We start from the raw sequence: 25,517 nt of genomic DNA, 5'->3' as shown, positions 1-25,517 counted from the left end.
GCACAAGAGACAAGTTTGTTGAGAGTTTGATCGTAAGGGAAGAAAGGTTTCACAAAAGCATAACTCAAAGACTGCCAATATGGTGACCATTGGCGAAGCTGGAAACGGAGTTGCAGAGTATGGTAATTTACCTTTAGTGTTTTCAGTGTTTCATACTACTAATTGATGGATTGATACAAGGACCGATGTTCATGTGTGTGCTGATATTTCAATGTTCTCTTCTTATCATGTCACTCAAGGTTCTTCCATCCTAATGGAGAAGGAGTCACATGCTTCTGTTCATGGTGTTGGCACAGTAGACCTGAAGTTTACTTCAGAAAAGATCGTGCAACTGAAGAACATGCAGCATGTCCCTACAATAAACAAGAATCTATGTTAGCGGCTCCCTTCTCTATAGAGATTGGTTTAAGGTAATGTTTGAGTCAAATAAAGTAGTAGTGTCAAAGAATGGATAATTTATTGGTAAAGGCTATAAGTGCGGAGGCTTGTTCTGTTTTTCTCTTTCTGATTTCAGCAATAAGTCTGTGAACCATATTTGTGACAATGTTAATGATGATGTTAGTGTTTCACATTCGCGGTTATGTCATTTAAATTTTGGTTCTATGTCTCGACTTTCTAGCATGAGTATAATTCCAAATTTTTCTATGGTCAAAGGTTCTAAGTGTCATAATTGTGTGCAATCAAAATAACTTTGTAAGCCTCACAAGGCAACCGAGAAGAGAAATTTGACACCTTTAAAATTCATACATTGAGATCTGTGTGAAATGAATGGTGCATTAATAAAGGGTGGAAAAAAGTACTTCATGAAGTTAATTGATGATGTGACTAGATTTTGCTATGTATACTTGTTGAAAATGAAAGATGAGGCTCTAGATCACTTTAAAATCTATAAAACAGAAGTTGAGAATCAACTAGAGAGAAAGATCAAAAGAATTAGGTTGGATTGGTAGAGAGTATTTCTCTAGTGACTTCGATTTATTCTGCGAGAAACCTGAGATTATTCATGAGATGATATCTCCATATTCACTCCAATCAAACGGGGTTGCCGAAAAGAAGAACCGCACACTAACTGACTTGCATAATGTCATGTTAGATACTACAGGATTATCTAAGGCATGGTGAGATAGGCCCTGTTGACTTCATGTCATGTCCTGAATAGAGTTCCTCTCAAGGATAAGGAGAAAACCCTATATAAAGAATGGGAAAGGAGAAGACCATTACTTTTTTATTTACGCACTTGAGGATGCTTGAGGAAAGTCAATGTACCAATTATTAAAAAGTGCAAGCTCGGACCTAAAATAGTGGATTGTATCTTTCTGGGATATGCTCATCAAAGCATTGCTTTTTTATTTTTAGTGGTTAAATATGAGGTATCTGACATGCATGTTGATACAATGATGAAGTCTCATGATGCAACATTTTTCGAGTATATATTTCCTATGAAAGATTTACATAGCATGTCTATACTATCTTATGAGATAATTCTTGAACCCACTCCACTTCATAAGACTATTGAACAAACACATGAGCAAGATCTTGAGGAGGATGGCAGTGATGCTCCTAGGAGGAGTAAGAAACAAAGGACTGCAAAGTTGTTTGGTGATGATTTCACTGTGTATCTTGTGGATGATACTCCTAAGTCTATTTCAGAAGCGTTTTGCATCTCCTGATGTAGACTACTGGAAGGAGGCAGTCCGTAGTGAAATGGATTTGATCCTTGCAAACGGGACTTGGGAGGTCACAGAATGACCATATGGTTGCAAGCTTGTGGGTTGCAAGTGGGTGTTCAAGAAGAAGCTTAGGCTTGATGGTACTATTAAAAAGTATAAGGCTCGGCTTGTGGCCAAGGGTTATACCCAAAAGGAAGGCGAAGACTTCTTTGACACTTATTCACTTGTTGCGAGATTGACTACTATCTGAATGCTACTTTCCTTGGCTTCCTCACATGGTCTTATCGTTTATCAGGTGGACGTTAAGATAACTTTTCTTAATAGAGAGTTGGACGAGGAAATTTATATGGATCAACCTGATGGGTTTGAAGTAAAATATCAAGAAGGCATGGTGTGTAAGATGTTATAGTCCTTGTATGGTCTTAAATAATCTCCTAAGGAATGGCATGAAAAGTTCGACAGAAATTTAATATCTGTAGGCTTTTCGATCAATGAGGCAGATAAATATGTGTACTATCGCCATGGTGGGGGTGAGAGAGTTATATTGTGTCTGTATATTGATGATATACTAATATTTGAGACCAATCCTCACATGGTTAATGAGGTCAAGTATTTCTTGTCTCAAAGATTTGATTTGAAAGATCTGGGTGAAGCTGATATAATTTTAAACATCAAGCTAATCAAAAAAGAGAATGAGATTACTCGTACACAATCTTATTATGTTGAGAAGTTCTTGAGCCACTTTGGCTACCATGACAACAAGCCTTCTTTAACACCTTATGACCTCAGTGTGATACTTCGAAGGAATAAGAAAAGTGGAATGGACCAACTAAGATACTCTCAGATTATTGGATCATTCATGTACTTAGCTGGTGCTAAAAGGCCTGACATCTCATTTGCTATGAGCAAATTGTGTCGGTTTACTATGGAAGCAGAACTCGCTGCGTTAGATACAGCTACTGTTGAGGTGGAATGGTTGCATGAGTTGTTGATAGACTTGTCTATAGTTGAGAAAATAGTACCAGCTATCTTTATGAACTGTGATAAACAGACAGTTATTAACAAAGTAAACAGTTCTAAGAATAATGACAAGTCCACAAGGCACATAAAGAGACGATTGAAGTATGTTAGAAAATTGAGAAACTCCAAGTGATAACTTTAGATTATATCCAAACAACTAAGAAACTGGTAGATCCCTTCACAAAGATATTATCACAGAATTTGATAGAGAATACATCGAGGGAGATGGGTATGAGATCCATGTGAGTTATACCATAGTGGTAACCCAGCCTATGTGATCAGAAATCCCGTGAATTAGGACCTGAGAAGAACAAACTATTGGTCTAACTGAAGGAGAGTACTTTACAACCTACTCCAGTGAAGATGCAATACTTTAAGAGGTTTGGAAGGCAGGTTGGTTATTATCTTAATGTGTTCTGATGGCTTTAATAAGCAAATATGTTGTCCTGTAGAGCATTCTTGAAAGAACACACCTATATGAGCTCGATTGTTGGTCGTGGTCTGTGAGACTTGAGTAATCTCTATTAAGCTCAAGAAGAGACCAAGGAGTATAACTTATATGCTCTATCCGCGGGGTAGCCTACAGGTAGTCAAGTATCAGTTATGACCACTGGTAAAACTTGTTTGCACAAAACTTGCAATTCAAGGTGTAGTCCATTGTTTAAGTTGTGGATGAGTGTAGTTTGATGTTCTAGGTGCATATTCAACTTAATAGTCTCCACTGAAACACTGGTATACAAAACAACAATGGGAAACAGACAAATCTATATGGGACTTTGAGATCTGGTGGAAGATTGTTAGAATTATAGGGGCTCATATAATTTTAATAATTCTCAATAAATCTCATAGACCCATATTATGGAGAGGCAGCCTATGATGAGATCCATTTTCTATTAATACTATATTGCTAATAGAGGTGGAGGTTGGGGGCTTTTCTCCCTATATATTTCTAAGAATCCCACCTCATTGAAGGGAGAAGATAAACTACTAATGAGAGCAACCCTCAATTTAGGAATACTCATATTACATGAGTCTATATAAGAATTAGAGTTTTAGCCTCTTCCTCTCGATGATGCCCTGCCACTGTAGTCTACTTTATCCCGGCATCGGCGTGCACCGGCAACCAGGAGATCAGGTCTCTGAAACTCTCACTCTTGAGATCTTGCATCGGGAGAGGGTGAATAAGGTTTTTGGGAAGCGCTCCGTGCGACTGCTTAAGTTCTTCACCACGGCTCGTCTTTCTGATCACTTGGGTGCTACCCGCTGTCATCGTCAACAAATCTAGCGCATCATTAGTAGGATCGATCGTGCCGTCAACACGATGCAACCTACATCCTCAGCAATCTTCACAGCGCATGATCAGTACGTAAAAACTATGTCACTCGTACTTTATTTCCTTAGATCCCTAATTTCAAGTATAGTACATATGTAATGCTATCATATATATATCTAAATTATGCTATGATGATATGAACATATTAGTTTATCATTTTACACTAATGATAATCTATAAATTAATATAAATCTAAAAGTGACTTATTTTCCAACAAGACCTGCCTCAGTACTGTACTGACCTCTTGACTACCGCTTACCGCTAAAGCTGTCCAAGTGGACTGTGCCTACTGGACCGGCCCGAGGCGCGGTATTATAGGCATGGTCTAAGCACCGTATGCCATGAGCTTAGCCGGGCCGAACCGACATAGCACGATGCGACAGGCCGTGCCTGGGCCGAGCACCTGGCACGCCGAGTTGGCACGGCATGGCCCGACTAGCACGGGCACGGCCCACCTCGCCCCTCCCTGGTCGCCTCCTGACCACCCCGCCCCGGCCTCTCCACCACCGCCCACCCTACCCTGGCCACCCTTCCAGCCGCTCCCCGCCATGCCTGGTCGCGTCGACTCCCGGCCGCTCCGCCCCGACCACTCTGCCCGCCCCAGCCCCGCCGCCACCCGGCCCTGCCGCCCCACCTTCGCCCCGCCCCGGATACCCCCGCCACCACCCATCACCATCACTCCCGCATCCGCCCCGCCCTGGACGCCTTCGCCGCCCTTCCCCACCCAGCCGGCCCGTCGTGCCACAACCGTGCCCGAGTCGACCCGACACAACACGATCGGCCACGGACCGTGCCTTTGCTTAGTTGGGCCATGCCTAGTCAAACCTGTGCTGGGCCAACCCGACAGACCCATTTGAACAGGTCTACTTACCGCCAATCTAACACCATTTACACGGTGTGCATGCATGTGTTAAATACCACGTCATCAAGGAGCTAACGATTACGTGTCATGCATCATCATTCCCTTCAAAGCGACAGGAGAACTCGATCTCATCATGTCTGCGCGTGTATGGGACAGAAATTAAAGCGTGCAAGAGGAACATAATGATCATTATTCTTCTTTTTTAAGCAAATTCTGCTCCGCATATTTAAAAATGGGACATTGTTTTAGTATATTTTTTCCATGTAGGCAAATAATAATTATTATTATAAAAGGAAGAAGAGGAGGAGCTAGCATCCTGCTTTCATGCATTCTAACGACGTCAAGGCGAAAGGAAACTAAAAGGGATCGGACTATCGGAGCGATCGACATTATGCTCATCGTGCACGAAAAGGCAGAGTCAACAACCACTAGTGTGTGTACGTTAGACACTGTATTTTCCCGCGCGTGCTGCACTTGCTGCCTCCGGTCAAAATAGTCGCTTTGGCACGTTCAAGTATAATGTCTTACTCGCTTGACTTATTACGGCATCAGTCATCACCATGTCATCACCGTGTAACCATTATCACTGGAGCTAGTTTTCATAGTAAGATTTTGTTTGCCAGACCTTCAACTCTATAATTCATGTTAGATCTAAAATTTATAAGTTAAAATAAATAAATTTATGCTTTTATTTTTAGTATAAAACACAAACAATATTACTTACTCAAACATAGTTTATCACTAGCTTCGGCTCAAGAATTTCTAGAGCTACTTGCTAAACAGGTCCTAACATGAAGGGTAAAGCAGAATAATCCAAAGATATATCTGTTGTATGTCAGGGCCCATATTGTCCGCTAATTATGGGCCAGCTACTTAGGACATCAGTGTTATTATTCATAGGTCCTGTTCTTGGAGCCTCTCGCAGCTCTAGCTACCACACCCACTAGCCGCAAAAGTTAAAAGCTTAGAGGACCTATTACTCCCACAATCTGCTAATTTCACAAGCCCATTTTATACAAGAAAATAAGCTAGAAGTTGTAGCTAGAAGATGTTCCTTTTTTCCAAATAGTGAGGGGTGAGGTTTGTGGATTGCCACAGCTGTTTCTCGTACCAGCCAGCTAAATTTTCTAACAAGAACCTTCTGGTGATTAACCTCAGGCTCCTCCAAATCCTTCCAGCAAGGCCATAGGAGACCTAGCTAGAACCCCTCACATGACCTGGCTTTATATATCCTAGTGACACATTTTTACTCGAAAACGCCAAAGAGCTGTGCATTCATTAAAGGATAGAGATTTAGTTTTACAACGGCATGACGGGTCACAAATTATAATTTGCCGGGAAAATTAAACGATCAACCTAGGCACTTGGCCTACAGATTAGATATAAGTTTTGAACAGGCAGATAAGATATCAAGTTGAGGATCGACGACGATGCATAGATGGGTAATGGTGATTAGCTAATGGCAAAAGGCACCGGGCCATCTAGTTTTCACTTAAAATGTTGGCCGGGCCATCATTTTTCTTTCTGCTAACAATAATTTTTGTGACGGAAAAAAGGTACAAACAATCACAGGGATTGTCTGTTTGTTGAGATCTGTAATAATTAACCTCAGATTTGTTGGCCTCGCGTTCCTTGATCAACATATACCTTGTAATCCAGCAGGCCGATGCAAGATCAATGGGAGAAAACAGTGTGCATGAACTTGATGGGCCGGATTCAAACACCAACTTAATCTCCATTAAAAGTCTCTAGTTGTAAGTTTTTTAATCTGGATTGAAGGTTCCAAAAGCTGAAAGCTTTTGAGTCTCTATTCAAACTAGAAGATTATTGTTGGCACAACCCCGCCTCTGATCCCGATTGGTTTATGGTCGATTCCTCCATCGTCAATTGGATTTACACCGCTATCTCGAAAGAAATTCGCAACTTGGTGATGAAGCCCAACAGCACTTCCTTCTACGTTTGACGCTTCATTGAAACCTTGTTTCGTGACAACAAGCTCACCTGTGTGGTGTACATTGAAGCAGAGTTTTGGAGCTTGTACCAGGGTGACATGATGATCATGCAGTACTGCTCCAAGCTCAAGACTCTTGCCGATGCAATGAGGGACATCTGCCAACCTGTACACGAGGAGAATCAGGTGCTAAATCTCCTCCGCACATAAATCCGAAGTTTCACCATGTTATCCCAATTATCACGGTGAAAGATCCACTTCCTCCGGTGCTGTGTTCGTTCCACTCTCCTTCTTGAAGAACTTCAAAAGGCTCAATTTGAAAAGCAAGTTGCCGCACAAGCTCTTTTTACCCGTTGCTCGCCCTCCCTATCTAATGTTCAAGATCTGACAAATGCTTCCAACGGACAGCGTCCTCGCCAAAAGAAGAAGTCTGGGTGGTTCACCAATGGTGGTTCTTCCTCCACCATTGGCACCACTCGGACTCCTTCCACTCCACCCGTGCCATGGACATACAACTTCAACCCCGGGACCGGAATGGTGCAGGCATGGTCCATGCCATGGCGCCCTGCCCCCCAAGTGCCAGCGTCCTTGGCCCAGGCCTGGTGTTCCCTCTAGTCAACAGACTTTAACTGCAACCACTATGTCGCCTGCCCCGACGCCTATGGCTCCACCCTCCTGGGATCACACGGGTCTCCTTCACGTTCTACAGAATGCTGGTGTCACAACCACCAACCCTGTCGATGGCTCCATTGATTTGTTCCTCGACATTGGTGCATCGTTGCATTTTGCATCCAACTCTGGTATCCTTCACAACTTTCATCCCTCTCCTACTTCCATCATCTTCGTCAATGGCACTATTCTTCCTGTGTCCTTTTCTGGTGATTCTCCCATTCCCATATTGCACTCTCCTCTTCATCTTCACATTGTTCATTTTTTTCCCAATCTGGTTAAAAAAATTGTATGTTCATGCTTTAACTCGAGATAATCCCATTACCGTTGAATTTGACTGAGCTAGTTTATCTATCAAGGATGTGTCAACTCAGAAGGTGATCCTCTGATGTAACAACTCTCATGATATTTACCCACAATGCCTAGATCAGCACTCCTACTTGGCCTCCTCCACGGCTTCCAATGATCTTTGGCATCATCGCCTAGGACACACTGGGCATGGATCCTCACTACAGGACCATGATCAGTTTCCCTTTTCCTGTAATTAGTCATCCTCTCATGTATGTCGTGCTTTTTCAAATTGGTAAACATGCAAGAATGCCCTTTTCATATTCCACTTTAGTTAGTTATTTTCCATTTCAGCTCATTCATGCCGATGTTTGGACCTCTCCAATTGTAAGCTACTCTGGTTGTCAGTACTATCTGGTTCTCTTGGATGATTACACCCATTACACTTGGACATTCGCCTTTGTGGTGCAAGTCTGATGCCCTGCACATTTTTCTCGCCTTTCATGCTTATGCTCTTAAGCAATTTTAGCAACCAATTCTTTCTCTGCATACTAACAATGGCAAAGAATTTAATAATGCTACCCTCCATGCCTTTCTCTCTCAACATAGCATCACCCTTTGTCTATCTTGCCCGTACACTTCTCAGCAGAACGGATCTTGTGTACCCTCAATGATTGTGTTCACTCACTGTTGTTCCATGCATGCATGTTGTTGCAATTTTGGGCTGAGGCTCTTGCCACTGCGGCATATCTTATCAATCGTCAACCTTGTACAACAACTCAATCCAAAACTCCTCATGCATTGCTTTTTGACCACCCTCCCTCTTATGATCATCTCAAAGTGTTCGGTTGCCTCTGCTACCCCAATATGGCTGCTCAATCACCTCATAAGTTGTATCCCTGCTCAATCCCTTGTGTTTTCTTGGGATACCCTGTGGAACACAAAGGATATCATTGCTATAATCCCCTCACCCGTCGAGTAATTACCTCACGCCATGTTCGCTTTGTCGAAGGTTGTTTTCTCTATCACGATCCTAACAACGTAACAGGAACACAACTGCATCTTCAGACCAATCTGCATCCCTTGATGAGCCTCCACCACTGCTCCAGCCACCACCCTCAATCGATGCCTCCCTCAGCGCACCACGTCGATGTCGCCCTACTCCTGCTCCATCAGCAACTTGCCCAGCTTCCCCACCTGCTACAGATGCTCCAAGCATTCCACCTCCATTGTCATCCGTCTAACAACAACAGCTAGTGGGTGAAGCCAACATTAGTCGCTCCCCTTCCCCCCATCTGGTGCATCATCTGAGCCCTCCACCTCCACAAATGTCTGCTCGCAGTCGCCATCCACTATATCACCCAACGATTGCATCACACAACCATATATGTCTGTGTCAGCTACAGTTCACCAATGGTCAGGCGTGGACATGTTGGCATCTATAAACCCAATCCCAAGTTCGCCAATTCCGCAACTACAATCTCCGTCACTACACAGCAACCATCTTCGATTCCTTCTTCTATTCACGTCGCTTTCTGTGATCCTTACTGGCATGTCGCTATGTAAGAGGAGTTCAATGCCTTACAGGCCAATGGCACATGGTGTCTCATCCCTCGTCCTCGCAACGCCAATGTGGTTTTGGGCAAATGGGTCTTCTGGCACAAAACTAAGCCCGAAGGAACCCTTGATCGCTACAAGGCTAGATGGGTCATTCATGGGTTCTCTCAGCGCCCTGGTGTGGACTTTGGTGACACATTTAGTTCGATCATTAAGCCGGCCACAATTCAGACGATCCTGGCGATCATTGCTTCCCGTCGGTGCCCGGCAATCCAACTTGACATCTCTAATGCCTTTCTTCACAGCCACTTGGATAAGCAAATCCTTTGAAGAAGTCAACCAGATTTGCTAATCCACATCGACCTAACAACGTCTATCTGTTCTCCCATTCTCTGCATGGCTTGAAGGAGACACCTAGGGTCTATTACAACATACTCGCCACGTTTCTCTTGTCAATTGGCTTCAAATCCTCCCGATCGGATGCATCTTTGTTTATCCTCCAGTGTGGCGAGCACACGACATATCTGCTACTCTACGTTGGTGACATGATTGTCTCTGTGTCCTCTGATGCGTTTCTCCAAGGCCTCGTCACCACTCTACAGTTTGAGTTTACTGTCAAGCACATGGGTGATATGCATTATTTCCTTGGCATTCAGGTCACTCGATCCAACAAGGGCTTCTTTCTGTCGCAGTCGTGCTATGCTGATGACCTTCTTGATCGTGCCGGGATGAGCAATTGCAAGCCAATCACCACTCCGCTCTACACAAAGTCGAAAGTCTCGAGCACTGATGGCACCATACTTTCTGATCTGTCCCACTACCGAAGCCTCCCCGGTGCACTGCAGTACTTGACCATGACTCATCCAAATTTGAGTCATGTTGTGTAGCAAGCTTGCCTTCATATGCATGATCCTCGCGACTGCCATCTCGCCCTCGTCAAATGGATTCTTCGCTACATCTACAGCACCACATCTCTCGGGCTTCACATCTTTGGCAACACAAGCTTGGACATCACCGTATACTCCGATGCGGATTGGGCCGGTTGCCCAGACACTCATCGCTCAACCTCGGGGTTCTGTATCTTCCTCGGCAGATCTTTGGTCTCCTGGTCATCCAAATGACTGCCAACGATCTCCCGTTCAAATGCCGAGGCCGAGTACCGAGCCATAGCTAATGCAGTGGCTGAGTGTGTTTGGCTCCGGCAGTTGCTCGGTGAACTCAACTGCAAGCTCAACATGGCAATGATTGTCTACTACGACAATATCTCCGTGGTCTACATGAGTGCTAATCCGGTTCATTACAAGCGCACTAAACACATCGAGCTAGATATACATTATTTCCACGAGAAGGTAGCTCTCGGTGATGTTCGAGTCTTGCACGTTCCCACAACAACTTGCCGATGTCATGACCAAGCGTCTACTGTCAAAGACGTTCACTGAGCTCAAGTCCAACCTCTGCATCGCCTCAGGAGATGCTGCGTCTGCGGGTGGTGTTGGCACGACTCGTTCTCCGCCTAGACATAAGGGCCTCCTCCTCAACGTTCACCGTCAGCCTGGGTGCCCGATTCTTCTGGGCACATCCATGCGTGGTAGGACTATGCTAGAGAGTCTTCAGGCGTCAGTTCAGGTTCTGTTAGCTTGTGTATAGCCACGCTGGTTAGCTCATGTACAGCTTGTGTAAATCTCTATATAAACCAAACACCTGCACATGATTCAGCAGGGTTTGCAATTCCATCGTCTCGCAATTATGTCACTTGAAATTCGAAGGATCTGGGTCCCAATCTCCCTATCCAAACTGCAGGATAGACTCACGGTTGGTTTTCTATCCCAGAAACTGATATCGCCGCAGTAAATTCCATTCCTGCTCATATCACTAACATCACTCTTAACCAGTCAGCAAGTAGGGAAGCATGGTTCTTGGACACTTCTACACTTTCAATAGTATTTCAACATGGGCACTGGTCGACCGTGCATGTGCATGTGGGAAGGAGAAGACGGGCACATGGACACACGAACCCTTTGTGCAGGACGGACCCAATCGGTCGACCTGTCGTCCCTTGACCACTTGCGATAGATCGTGCTCGTAAAGCTTTCAACGAAGATAGATATATAGATATATACCTTGAGGAGCTGTCACGAGCATGCACCCGTACAAGGCCGGGGAACATGGCAGCACCGGTCATCATCATGCTGTCCAGTTCAGTAGCAAATTAACAACGTACACTCACGCATGATTATGTTGTGCAGTACATGAGAGAGTGAGAGCAACATCATGGTACAGTACACATCAATTTGCTGAGTAATGTGTGACATGTATGTAGCACCGATTATAAGTGGCCGGTAGGGACAGCATTATTACATTCTTTTCTACAATGCCAGCTCGTGTTAACTTGTGCATGCATGTTGGCCTTGGTCATGAGGTTCGGTGCTAGTTTAAGGAGCAGCCAGCCCACCCTCACCAATGGAAGGCATACAATGTGGTAGATAGCACACCAACTTCATAAACATGTCGATCGATCTCCCCACGAATTACTAACAAACTAGACTGTGCAAATAAATCTCAAGATGAGCTAGCAAACATTACTCGCAGTAGTAGTATCGCTCTCAGTGATCCTTGCAAAATACATGTAGCTAGGTCGATCACTCATCAAGCACACAACTCAAATTAGAGAAACACACTCAAAGAAAGGAAACTTAGATCGATAACGACACCAGTCATAGTTTCTTGGCTTCATCGTTGCCTCCGTCGAAGCAACGGCAGATGTTGTTCGTCGTAGCACCTCGCTCGTCTGATCAGTAAGAGAACACTGCTCGATCAGACGATCGAGGTGATCCAAACAACTATGAACTTGGCGCCAACTTAACGCCTCCAATGGCGGCAGAGGAATAAACGATCCATTTTAGTTCTTCTATATGTACACAACTTAATAAGATTTCCTCAAATTAACACAACTGTTACTTATCTTCGGGCAGCCCGGCCCAGCCTGGGATGTGCGCCGACGGGCCGGCGACCGGCAAGGAAGGCACCGCCCGCAACGTCCATGGCGCTCTTGCACCCGTACAGGTCGAGGAAGCCGACGAACCCGCCGCCAGTGAGCCACCACCGGCGCTCGGCGCGACCGGACACTGTAGCTGGCTTTGGTGCCAACCAGAGCCTGTCCGCGACGTCGGTATCGGCGCCGTGTGCTGTGCCGTCGTCGTCTCTGGTGCACTCGGCGAAAGCGGCGACGAAGGGGTCGCTGTTGGCGCCGCGATGGGAGGATGCAGAAGGGACGCTGACGTTGGCGCGCCGGCGGCGAGGGGGCGGCCGGAGCGGCGGCGGGAGCGGGAGGGGCGCGTCGTCTTCGGGGGAGGCGAGGCCACCGCGGAACGAGTTCTTGGGGACGCCTGGGTGGCGCTCCCACGAGAAGGGGACGACGATGGAGGTGCTGGCGCGCGGGGACGGGGCGGGCGACGGCGACGGGGAGGAGAACGAGGCGGTGGAGACGGAGGAAGAGGAGGACGACGAAGAGGAGGCGGACGTGCGGTGGCGCCCTCGGCGTGGGGCGGCGGGCGGCGACGGCAGCGAGAGCGGCGGAGGCGGCAGCGGCAGCGGCAGGGGCTGCGCTGCTTGGGTCTGAGACGCTCGCATGGCGTGGTAGGGGAGAGAGATCGGGACAGTGAAGAAGTGAGAGCGTTTTGCTGTCGTTTTGGGCGGAGAGTTGGAGATCAGTTGTGTGCGGATAAATACAGTTGAGGATTTGCAAAAAGGCCCTTAAGTATATGGGTCTTTTTAGGTTTACATACATCACGTGGCTAGAAATTTTTACAATTATTCTATTTGTACCAAGGTGCGTGCTCCAATTCACCTCCATTGTCGTCCCCGCCGAAAATCCGATATGAGATTTTGTTTCTAATTACGGTTAACACCAATGAGTTAGTGTTTACAGTTCACAGTAATCTCTGACTACAGAAAAAGAGGAGGACGATAAGGACGACATTGTGCAGGGAGCACGGGAATAGCGTTGGTAAGAGTGTCTCGTCCCTTCACAGATGATCAATATTGTGCACATGAGCTTTGCATTCATTTTACTTGAACTGAACATCGTTGCTTTCCTGCGCGCAAATTGAATGGGCATTGTATGGTGGGTCAGTTTTGGGGCGGGAGGCTGGGAGAGACCACTTATGAGCATGTTTGGATCTTGAAGGCAATCGCTTCTTGAGGAGGAGGAGGAAGAGGTGATTTTTAAAAAAAAAAAATTAATCTCTTTATTTATAGATGGACTATTGAAATCGAGGGTAGACGTGGACCAGGCATTTTAGGCGTGTTTGCTTTTTTTTACTAGGGTAGGTTAGCAAGATAGAGTTATACAAGAAGAGGTAAACTGTATGAAGCAACATTGCCAGAGGTGAAGAGCTAGCTTAGCTCGTTTATAGGGCAAGGGGCAAGGAAATCCTTGTCAGATTGGGCTAGTCTGCTGAATAATAGACCTAGCATTACAGACTCGATTCTATCAAAGATATGTTTTTGTTGTTAAAATATAAGTGAATTGTTTATATTTTTTTATGAGTTTACATGTTTAGATGTAACTGCTTAGTGCACATAACTTACTATTGTATCGGAGCTAAATATTTTGAGTTTGAGTCATAACGAACGCAATTAAATAAAAATTATAACCGACTCATATTTCTATGTTTTAGACTCAATTAAATAAAAATTATAACCGACTCATATTTCTATGTTTTAGACTCAATTAAATAAAAATGTAAGAAAACCTCTACGTAAGAATTTTTGGTACAATTAATCAATATATGCAGCTCAATCCTCGTTGGCCGGTTAGGCGGCATATCCGACAAAGGATCGAAGCATGCCCGTGTGAACTCACCATCGATCTTTCGCTAGTGCGTTGCCGTTGCCACCCACAGCCGCACCAGCAGCACCTGCTGCTGCCATCGGCTGCATGCACGTAGGCCGGGGTGGCTGGCGTGGCGGTTGCTCTTCGTCGCCTTTGCACGCACGTCTCCTTGCGCTCTTCGTCGTCCGTTGTTGGTTTACCCTTACGCTGTTTAAATTACACACGCAGCTCTCTGCCAAATGAAATTACTGTACACGCCCCGCCTTGTTGAGTATAAAGATAAAAAAAATATGCACCTTTCTGCTTTACCGGAGCTAACTGAGTAACAGTTAGAATATAGTAGGTGGTTACAAAGGTGAAGCTAGGTTGGTATGGCCCGGAGTTTGGTCGTCAGTGTGGACGTTACGTGGCTTGGCTGGTAAGATTGCATGTTCAGAATTGCAGCTCCTTTTCCTGCGGGGAGAATTGACTATGGGCTGTTTGGTTCTTGCCTGAAGAAGCTAAGTTAAAATTTAGTTATACTTAGAAAATTTAATTTCTGTTTGGTTCAAGACCAAATTTAGCTACGTCCTGAAAATTTTGACTAGCTAAATTTTTTCTATAACAAAGCTAGATAAGATTTTGACGGTAAAAATAGTTGCCCTGATTTTTAGCCAGCCAAAATTTTGGCTTAGTCTCAAACTAAACACTATTTGGTATGAACAAATTTTGATATAAGCCTATTTTGACATGGCCAAATTTTAGCTTGCTTCTTAGCCCCTATATGCCCTAAAGTTGACAAGTCTTTGATAAAATTTTCAAAGTTGATAAACATTTGATTATATGCCCAAAGTTGATTGTATAGTTTGATTATATCTCTACAGGGTCTCTTTTACAAATGGGGAGTAAATAACCCTATAAGTAGACAAGTTTACCCTTCACAAACAAATATCCACTACGTGAAAAACAGATAAAGAAGACACAAACAAATATCCACTACGTGAAAAACAGATAAAGGGAAATAAATAACTAGGACCCGTCACTAAAGAATCTTTAGTGACCTGTCACTTATGTAGCTTCGGGTCAGGATCGTACTATGACCCGTCGCTAATGATAGGTTATCAATGATGGGTCATAAAATTACTCATTACTTATGATATTAGTGACGGATCGTAACTACACCTGTCACTAATGCATAACACATTAGTGATGGGTCTCCCTGGCTAGTCATTAGTGACAAGTCATGTTATGACCCGTCACTTATGACCGGGCGTTAGTGACGAGTCTCCCTAGGCTAGTCATAAGTAATAGGTGATGTTACAACCCATCACTGATGACAAGTCATAAGTGACGTGTATTGTAATGATCCGTCACTGATGACTCAGCTCTGATATTAGAGCTGGCCAGCTACTGCGTGCCCAGTAGTTACAAAGCACAACCTTGGTGCCAACTTCTGGCCATTTTCTTTGATTCCGCTAGAGACTCTCTGATATCTTGTTGATTTAAAGTTTGAATTATTGCTAGATCTTTGAAGGTTTGTATCTCCCCCTTTCCTCCTCTAACCCCTATTTAGTATATTTTTGTGCTTTGAGTTGTAATCAACTATTTTGTATCTTTATCCAAAATCTTAGTACAAGTGATTTGTATTAATGTTAGATTTGATACTAGGTTTGCCTAATCTACCGTGAGATGCCATAGATCTAGTGTAATTGTATGGAATTTTTAATCGCATGCTTATCACACAATTAAGATAATTGTTAATGAAGAATGAATATTTTTACATTATAGATGGCGGACAGAAGTTGGATGTACCTTAAGACCTGAACTTGTCCGGAGTACCTGAGTGGGGTGAAGTATTTCAGGAGTGCTGCCTTGGCGGATATGAAAGATCAGGGTAAAACGGCAATATATTGTCCATGTCACAGTTACAGGAATGATAAGAAGTTTTCGAAACCAGACAATGTGCATGCACACTTGGTCATGTGTGGGATTTAAAGAGAATTATATATGTTAAAACAAACATGGCGACAAAGGCCTTAACGAAGGAGAGATGGCTCGAGGCTACTATGCTGACAGTGTGGATCAAGAACTTACACTTGGTGATATGGATCACGATCTTAAGGACGAGGACATTAGGTTTTAATGATAATGATCTCGTGGATTTTGTGTAGAATGTGGACCAGATGGTGTGGGATGTCGAGCAGCACAATGAGTATAACAATGGTGAGTTTGCTAAATTCTAGGAATTTGTGCAAGATTCCAAGGCGCCTCTTTATCCTAACTATAAGAAGAAGTACACGTGGCTATTTGGGGACCTAAAGCTTCTATAGCTGAAGGCAACCCATATTTGGACTGATAAGAGTTTTGAAGCATTGGGACATGCTATGGGACATGTTACTGGAGGGGAACTTGGTGCCTGAGGACGTCTATGACGTGAAGAAGATAATTTGCCCTTTAGAACTGGAAATAGAAAAAATACATGCATGTAAGTAGGATTATATCTTGTTTCATGGAGAATATGCAGAGCTAGATCCATGCCTCGTTTGTGGAACCCATCAATATAAGCATAGAAATAACGGTGGTAACGGGGATGGAGGCAAGAAAAGTAAAGGGTCTATTAGGAATGTGGTGTGGTATTTTCCTGTAAGTCCTCGTCTGAAGTGATTGTTTGCCAACAGAAAAAAAACCCCAACTAGTGCGTTGGCATAAGAAGGGTCGTAAGAACGACATAATGATACGGCACCTGGTGGATTCCGCTCAGTGGTGAAACATTGATTCCATATTTGGTTGGCTCGCTAAAGAATTGAGAAATATTAGGTTTGCTATGAGCACAGATGGCATGAATCCATTCGGTAATATGAGTACCTCACATAGCACATGTCATGTTGTATTGTCAATCTACAACCTTCCAGCTTGGTATTGTAAAAAGCAGAAATACATTATGATGCCGATCTTGATATTAGGATCGAAACAACCTGGTAATGATATTGATGTGTATCTCAGGCCTTTAGTTGATGATCTTAAGAAACTCTGGTCGAAAGGCATCGAGGTTTGGGATCGATATAAGCAAGAGTACTTTACCTTGCATGCCATGCTATTCGTCATCATCCATGATCTGCCAGTACTTCATAACTTGTTAAGTTAGAGTAAAAGAAAAGGTGAAGCATACTCCTATTGCTTAAACACATACAGTTTGAGGTGGAACAACTCAATAAAAATAGTGTACATGTAACATTGACGTTTCCTTCTAAGAAGCACCCTTATCAAAACATGACAAACAGTTTGATGGCAAAAGGTAGAAAGCATTACCTCCAAGTCATTTCCGTAGGGAAGATGTCTACAATCAGATTAAGAATATCAATGTTGTCCTTGGCAATCGAAAATGATCCTCCAAGGATGATGAACAAAAAGGAATGTGAAACAAGAAATTAATACTATTCAAGCTAGAGCATTAGGAAAAATTAGATATTTGTTACTTTATCGACAACATGCATATAAAGAAGAATATCTGTAAGAGTCTGATCGGTATATTGCTCCAAATGAAGCAAAAAGGAACGGATCATGAGAACGCACAAGTTGACCTTGAAGAAACAGGCTTAAGGTTAGAGCTTCATGCACATTATATGGACAAAGGAAAACACCTACCCCCAGCAGCTATCATTCTCTCCAAGAAGGAGAAAAAGAATTCTATGAGTTCTTGCACGGTGTGAAAGTTCTCTCTGGTTACTCACCCAACATCGCAAGACTTGTTTCGGTGAAAGACCTAAAAATAAATTTCACCATGATGAAGTCACATGATTGCCATGTGATGATGACCTCACTGCTTACGGTAGCTATTAAGAACATCCTCCCAATTAAGGTTCGTGAGGCTATCCTGAGTCTGTGCTTTTTCTTCAATGGAATTGAACAAAAGTTGCTCAATCCAGACTCGTTGGAGGAGCTAGAAAAAAGACACTTTGAGACTCCATGGATTCTTGAGGTGTATTTCCTACCATCCTTTTTCGATATCATGATCCATCTCATTGTTCAACTTATGAAGGAGATACACTACCTTGGCCCCGTGTTCCTGCATCATATGTTTTCATATGCGAGATTTATGTGCGTTCTCAAGTCATATGTAAGGAATCGAGATTTTCTTGAGGGATGCATTATGCAGGATTACACAACAGATGAGGCATCGGAGTGGTCTGTTGATTACATTGACCCAAATAACCTAATTGGCGTGCCTAAGTCTCTCCATGAGGGAAGGCTCGCAGGTGTAGGGGTTCTAGGAAAGATGGCAATAACTCCTGATTCGAAGGCATACAACCAAGCTCATTTCCTCGTACTACAACAAATGAGTGAAGTGCGCCCATATATTGATGAGCACAAGCATATGCTACTTAAAGAGAATCTAGGGCAGACCGAAGCTTGGGTTGCAAGGCAATATATGCAAAGGTTCACCATTTGGTTCCTAGATCGAATCAAACAATCGAGTACTCATATAAGTGCTCTAATAAAAAACTGGCGTCAGACCCTATCTACACAATTATGACATATCAAGGGTACGATATAAACATATACACATTTTACACAGTTGCCCAAGATGAAAAGAGCATATGCCAGAACAGTGGTATCCGTATGGATTCACTAGGATTGACAACAACATACAGAGGGACACAAACTATGGTCAAATAGAGGAGATCTAGGACCTGAACTAGTTGGGATTCAAGGTAGCCCTGTTTTGGTGCCATTGGGTACAGGGGACAAAGGGCATCACTAATGATAAGTATGGATTCACTAGCGTTGATCTCAAACATGTCGAATACAAGTTTGAACCCTTCGTACTCGCTAAAGATGTTTGCCAAGTCTTTTATGTGACTGACACAACAAAGAAGAAATGTCATGTGATCTCGCTGGTAAATAACGCATCGTCGGAGTTGCAAACGTCGTTAATGAGGAGGAGTTTAATCAATTTGATGAAATCCTCCCTATTGCTACTACAATTGTGCCAAACCTTTCGCCCATTGAGAAACCTTCATACCTACGCTCCGACCGTAACGAAGGGGTCCATATCAAGAAAACACAAAAACATTGAATTTAAATTTGAGTGTCAAATTTGTAATATTAATATCAAATTTGAATTTTAGGTTTCAAGTTATTTGAATTTATAATATACTAATGTCAAATTTGAATTTGTATATATTAAATTTGTAATACTAAAGTCAAGTTTGTAATATTAATGTTAAATTTGTAATATTAATGTCAAATTTGTATTTTAGGTTTCAAGTTATTTGAATTTTAGTTCAGCAAAAAAAAATTCTCTTCACCGGATGGTTCGACGCTCTCTTTTTCCTCCTCAGTGGATCATCCGGCGCTCAGATCTCTAGCAGCTCTCTTTGATCTCTTGAAAATCATTCGACGAGTTCAATTTTATCATCACCGGATTATCCGGTGTTCAGAACTCCATGGTCTGCTCAAATTGGTCTGGCATGGCATGTTTGCAATGGATCATTCAGCGTTCAATCATCGGTGACGGGTGATACTCTTTATCCATCACATATGACTTGTTATAAATGACAGGTGATAGGCTTCACCCGTCACCTATAACTATTATATAGGCTGAGTCTCAACCCTCTTCCGTGTCATTTTGCCTAAGTCCTAGTCCTAACCTGCGCCACTGCCTCCAGCCTCCTCGTCCCCGAGCCACCTCCGAGCACCAGGCTACCGGCCTCTACCCTACCTACCACCCCCACGCAGCCAGCCTACACCCTCCACCGCATCGAGCCACCACATCGAGGAGCAAGACGATCGCCGCAAGACTCCTCGTCCTCGAGCATCAGGCCGCCGGCCTCTGCCCTCCTCTCCGCCCTCCCATGCCGTCATAGATTGGAGCTACAAGAGGATGTCGCCAAAAGGAGCTCTGTCAACCGCCATTCACACTGTCCATCAAGGAGAGGTGAGCCGTCTACCATCTTCTTCCTCTCCGTGGTTGGCAACCACCCCTAAGCTCCACCCATCACCCTCATCTCCCTCTCTAGTCTACCTCGATCCCAGCAGCATTCTCCTTGAGCTCCAACACCACAAGGTGAGGCTCGTCGTCCATCCCCATTCCCCCTCTCCCTTATAATTCTAGGAAAAATACTTGTTCACGTGAACCACAGATTAACCTTCTTTTACTTGCAATCTTTGTATAAGCTAATTAATTTGGATGACTCCTACATAGCGTGGCTATTAGAGCAAGATTTAAAAGAGTGAACCCTATATTTAACCAAACCGAGCCAGGACTAAAGACAATAGAAAGAGTTTTGATTAGGATTGGATGTAAAGGAAACCAGATATGATACTATTATAATCTGATTTGTGCATAATAGCTTGTGGGGAAAGTATGGTTCAGTTAATCCTATTTGACATAACTATTGTTGCTTATGCATTTATTTGCAAAAAATGAATTTAGAACTATGATTATGGAATATGAACTAATTCACTGGGATTATGTTGCATTCCTGAATGTAATAAACTATCTCGCCATTTCAATCATGAGGATGCTCTATATTTCAAGGACTTAAAAATGATGGGTATGAATCTGTGAGAATATTGTTGATTGTAGTTAAAGTATGCATATATGGGAATCCATTTAGCCAGATTGTTTATAAATTCTCAGTTTTTTCTAAGCAGACAATAATCTAATGGTCGATTAAGTACCATAGGAAAGAAGAGGATATGTACCCCTAAGAAACCACAAGCACAGAGGATACTCAAACTAGAGGGTGCCCCGACACAAGATGGAGCGAATGCAAGCAGGATGTCAGATAGGAGCCCAAGCCCACACCCGTTGTCCTCCGACAGCAGTGAAAGTGAGCGCTCGTGGCACAACCCGAGCCTTGTTCTGTGCAAGAGAAGAGCCAACATCGGGCAAGTATCCCCGATTATGATCCCATCAAATAGGTATTGAGATAAGTCAATGCAATCATTGTTGGCATGCTTGGCTCAAGCGAGCAAGCAACATTCCATCCCATCTCCGTTGCGTGCCCCATCTTCTATGTTTTGTTTACGTTTTGGTGCTATCACTTTGTTCCAATTTGAATGATTCCTATTCTATTGCACTCTTGGCATCATTTACTCCTTATCTACTAATTTGCATAACATCCTATTCTAGCTATATCATTCTCTTCTCTCTCTCTCTCTCTCTCTCTCTCTCTCTCTCTCTCTCTATATATATATATATATATATATATATATATATATATATATGTCTACCAACGCATCTTAGACAACATCCTCTGACCCATCACATGGCTGTGAGGAAGCTCACTCTCCAAGTCAGACATCTGGTAGTGGTGCATGAGCCCGAAAGCCAAGGACACAAACATAGTGGCTGACGGACAAGATTACCATCACAGGAATTAATGCGGACAACCTGCCTACAAATGAAAAGACATTGAATAAATTCCAGAGGGTCGTAGGGCTCATTGCTCGGGAGAGGATACCAATAACGACTAAGTTTAATGACCTTAATGACAAAGTAAAGAGGGACTTGTTCAATAATATCATCAAAGAGTATCTGGAGTACCCTGAAAACATGAGTGAGCATCAAATGAATGTCGCGGTCAATGCAGTAATAAAAGTGACCGCAAAACTTCACCAAAATTTTAAAAACAAGCTTGTTAATCAGTACTTGGCTAAAGGGGTGGTGGCGCCCTTCAAGAGCTACAAGCACTTGAAAGCGGAATATTGGGAAGCTTTTGTGTATATGAAGAACTCAGAGTAGTTCAAAAAGGAGAATGAGGAGAAGAAGCAGCTTCGAGCTAGGAACAAGCACAACCACATGACCGGGCCAACTGGGTATGTGGGAAAAAGGGCGAAATGGCAGGCAGAGGATGAAAGTTAGCCAATTAAGGCCACGAGAATCCTTGGTTGTAATTCTTAGGACAATCGTAGTCATATTTGCGTGCAAGGGTGAGCTGTCCGAAAGTGGAGAAATCACATTTAGAAACAGCAAAACCCAGTTAATTACAGAAAAAGTAAAAAACGATTGGTGAGGTGTAGTGGAAAGCGGGAGATTCTCATTTCTGGAATGGCCTTATGAAGGTCAAAGACCAGTTTTTGTGCTTCGGAACATTTCATTTGAAAAGTGGGACCCAAATACGCTTTTGGGAAGATAGATGGTTAGGAACATCCATGCTAAAAGAACAATATACATCTCTCTATTACATAGTGCATAAAAAATATGCAACGGTAGCGGATGTTCTTCAGACCAAACCCTTGAATGTATCCTTTCGAAGGACACTAAGGGGGATAGACTAACTAAACAACATGAATTAGTTGCTAAAGTTGCATTAGTACAACTTAATCATCAAATTGAATCATACAAGTGGACATTGCATAAAAGTGGCATGTTTTGTATTCAATCTGCGTATAAAACTCTCATTAATGTGGATTTTATGCATACTAACAAATTTATATGGAAACTTAAACTAACTCCCACTAAAAATAAAAATATTATGGTATCTGCACAAAGGAGTTAGCTAAATGCACAAAGGAAATATAGTCAACGATGCTGTTTTTTAAGTAATAATGAGATGATCTAGCACCTATTTTTTGATTGCCAATTTTCTAAATTTATATGGAGGACAATACACATTGCATATGATTTGGCACCACCAAAGTCTGTAGCACACTTGTTCGAGAGCTGACTATAGAACTTCATCTTAACTATGAGATTACAAATCTTAGTTGGGGCAAGTGCACTTTGTTGGGCCATATGATTGAGTAGAAATGATATTGTGTTTGGTAAGAAAAAACCTAACTCCTATATACATGTTATCTTCAGAGCACCCACTAGGAACGATACGGGTCTCGTCAACTTCAGAAGGAGCAAGCAAGGGAAGCGATGAAAGTGGCATGTCTCACCTTGGAAATGACTATTATGTAGATCTTCATCAAGCATGGGTGGATGTCTACTAATAGGCTCTGTGCTTAAGTTTGACTGTCACCAAGTTTACTTTTAAAAATTTGTGCTATTTGTTGGTCCCTTATCCACAACTATGGCTGGACTTTGTAATAATGTATGGTTGGGTGCATAACTTATGCAGAGGCTGGAATAAAGACATTCCTTTTTCTAAAAAATATAATTTGGAGGGATTATAGCACATGCATAATTGTCCGAGAGATGCGTAGATCAAAGGTAACATGCAAAACAATATATATAACTAATAAGGTGGCCCATGCAATTCCAAGGCTAACATGATTTTAAACCATATTAATTATACTTAACCAACAAATTATGTGTCCTTAATACTTCATTCATAGTAAGAATTCATCAAGCATATATAAACTATAAATGGCCCTTTTCCTTGGTAATAAGTGGTTAAGTGCCCATTTAGGCTATCAAATAAGTGTTTTTTTCTATCATGAATATTCCCATGACGATGGCTACTTATTACTTATCATCTAACATTGAAAATTATGTTTAGTTGCACACAAATACATAAGAGATTATCCATCTGACCAACTAAAGGGTGTTTTTAAGGAAAACCTTACTTTATCTACAACTAGAAACCTTTTGTTTCAAGCTATGTTTCTATTTCTTCTGTTTGAGTGAATTCAAAACAGAATAATACTTTTTATTCATGTGAATCTCATATATTAACAAGCAGATTTTGAGAATGAACTGCATAATCTAAAGAATCAGAATTTGTTTTTCACAGGATTCTCTAGGAAACGGATTGTGCAGAAGCACAGGCTGTGCCAAATAGTTGCATTCATGTCAACCATCACTCAACTCTACCCATCCGTGATTTCCTTGCACCACCTGCTGCTTTGCCTAGATTAGTGTCAATGGCCATGCATTCATGTCTACAACATCAGGGATCACTTCTGCGTCCATGCAACATTATCGAGTCTTTTTGACCCTTCTGCAAGGGTCCGCCATTATCAAGTCGATTCAAATGATCAATGTCACCGCCTTGCGCTCTCGCTTCTCCATCTCTACATCTGGGGCTATGCTTCCACTTCTACACCTTATTGACTCATGTTCTTGCTTGCTCTGCACATGTCTCCACGTCATTTCTTATGTTCGCATGGATTTGTGCAGCATGCATGCATGCCGATCTGATGTTCCTTTTTTATGAAGATCCTCGACATTAAAATGTCTGACATATCTTTTCTTATCTGCTTGATTTTTCATTCTTTGTTGTGCTCTCACTAGGTGTTGATGTAATAGCTGAACCATCAATTCCCTTTCCTTTAACCAGTCTTGTAAATCAGGAATTTGACAAGATTCTACTTTGTCAATACCTAAATGTCTAGGCTCATGACCATAAAGCACTTCAAATAGAGTTTTGCCTAAGGATGAGTGATAACTAGTATTGTACCAAAATTTAGCCAATTGTAACCACTTCACCCATTTAGTTGGACAAGCATGAACAAAACATCTGAGATAAGTTTCTAAACATTGGTTCACCCTTTCGGTTTGACCATTGGTTTGAGGGTGATAAGAAGTGCTCATACACAATTCAGTACCAGTAAGTTTAAACAACTCTTGCCAAAACAAACTAGTGAATATCTTATTCCTATCTGACACAATAGCTCTAGGTAATCCATGCAGTTTGAATATATTGTACATGAATACTGTTGCCACTTGAAAAGAAGTGGAAGGATGTGCAAAAGGTATGGAGTGAGAATACCTCAAAAACATGTCGATCACCACCAAAATGAAATCAAATTTGGATGCTTTGGGGAGTCCTTCTATGAAATCTATTGCCACAGTCCTATTCTTGTACTTGATCAATCCTTCCTTTAGTGTCAAATGGCCTACTTCTCCTTTGATAGATAATTTAGTCAATAGCTTCTCGATTTGTTCATCTTGATGATACTTAGAACTTATTTCTTCTAACCAAACTAGTTATGAGACTGATATGAGATTTATTTCCATCATATCTCCATGAGAGAATCTAGATAGGGCATCTACTACCTTATTTTCAAATCCTTTCTTATATGATATTTTGTATTGAAGTCCCAACAATTTTGTGAGAGCCTTGTGTTGCCATGGTGTAGTCAATTTTTGCTCCTCCAAATGTATCAAACTCTTTTGATCAGTCTTGATGAAAAACTCAGCTTGTTGAAGATAAGACTTCTAGTGATCAATTGACAATATAATGGCCAAATATTCCTTTTCATAAGTATAATAAACAATGAGTTTTTTTGCCTTAAGGCTTTGCTTACAAAGGCAATTGGATGACCATCCTACTTCAACACTGCTCCAATACAAGATTTTGAAGCATCAGGTTCAATGGTAAAAGGTTTGTTAAAGTTAGGCATGGATAAAATAGGTGCACTGATCAAAGCTTGTTTGAGTGCCTGAAAGGCTTCAT

At 42.6% G+C, this 25,517-nt stretch overlaps 1 protein-coding gene across 1 annotated transcript; it reads right to left on the bottom strand.

The window, feature by feature from the left end:
• Positions 1-11,606: 11,606 nt before the first annotated feature.
• Positions 11,607-13,035, bottom strand: LOC133906473 (formin-like protein 14). The gene has a single exon (XM_062348398.1). It carries the CDS (start codon positions 12,978-12,980, stop codon positions 12,309-12,311), a length of 672 nt encoding a protein of 223 aa, XP_062204382.1. The 5' UTR covers positions 12,981-13,035; the 3' UTR covers positions 11,607-12,308.
• Positions 13,036-25,517: the final 12,482 nt, after the last annotated feature.

This window comes from Phragmites australis, chromosome 23 (genome assembly GCF_958298935.1).
Source record: "Phragmites australis chromosome 23, lpPhrAust1.1, whole genome shotgun sequence".
Taxonomy (NCBI): Eukaryota; Viridiplantae; Streptophyta; class Magnoliopsida; order Poales; family Poaceae; genus Phragmites; species Phragmites australis.
Note: the sequence above shows the minus strand (reverse complement) of the source record. Positions and strands in the feature narration are given on the sequence as shown.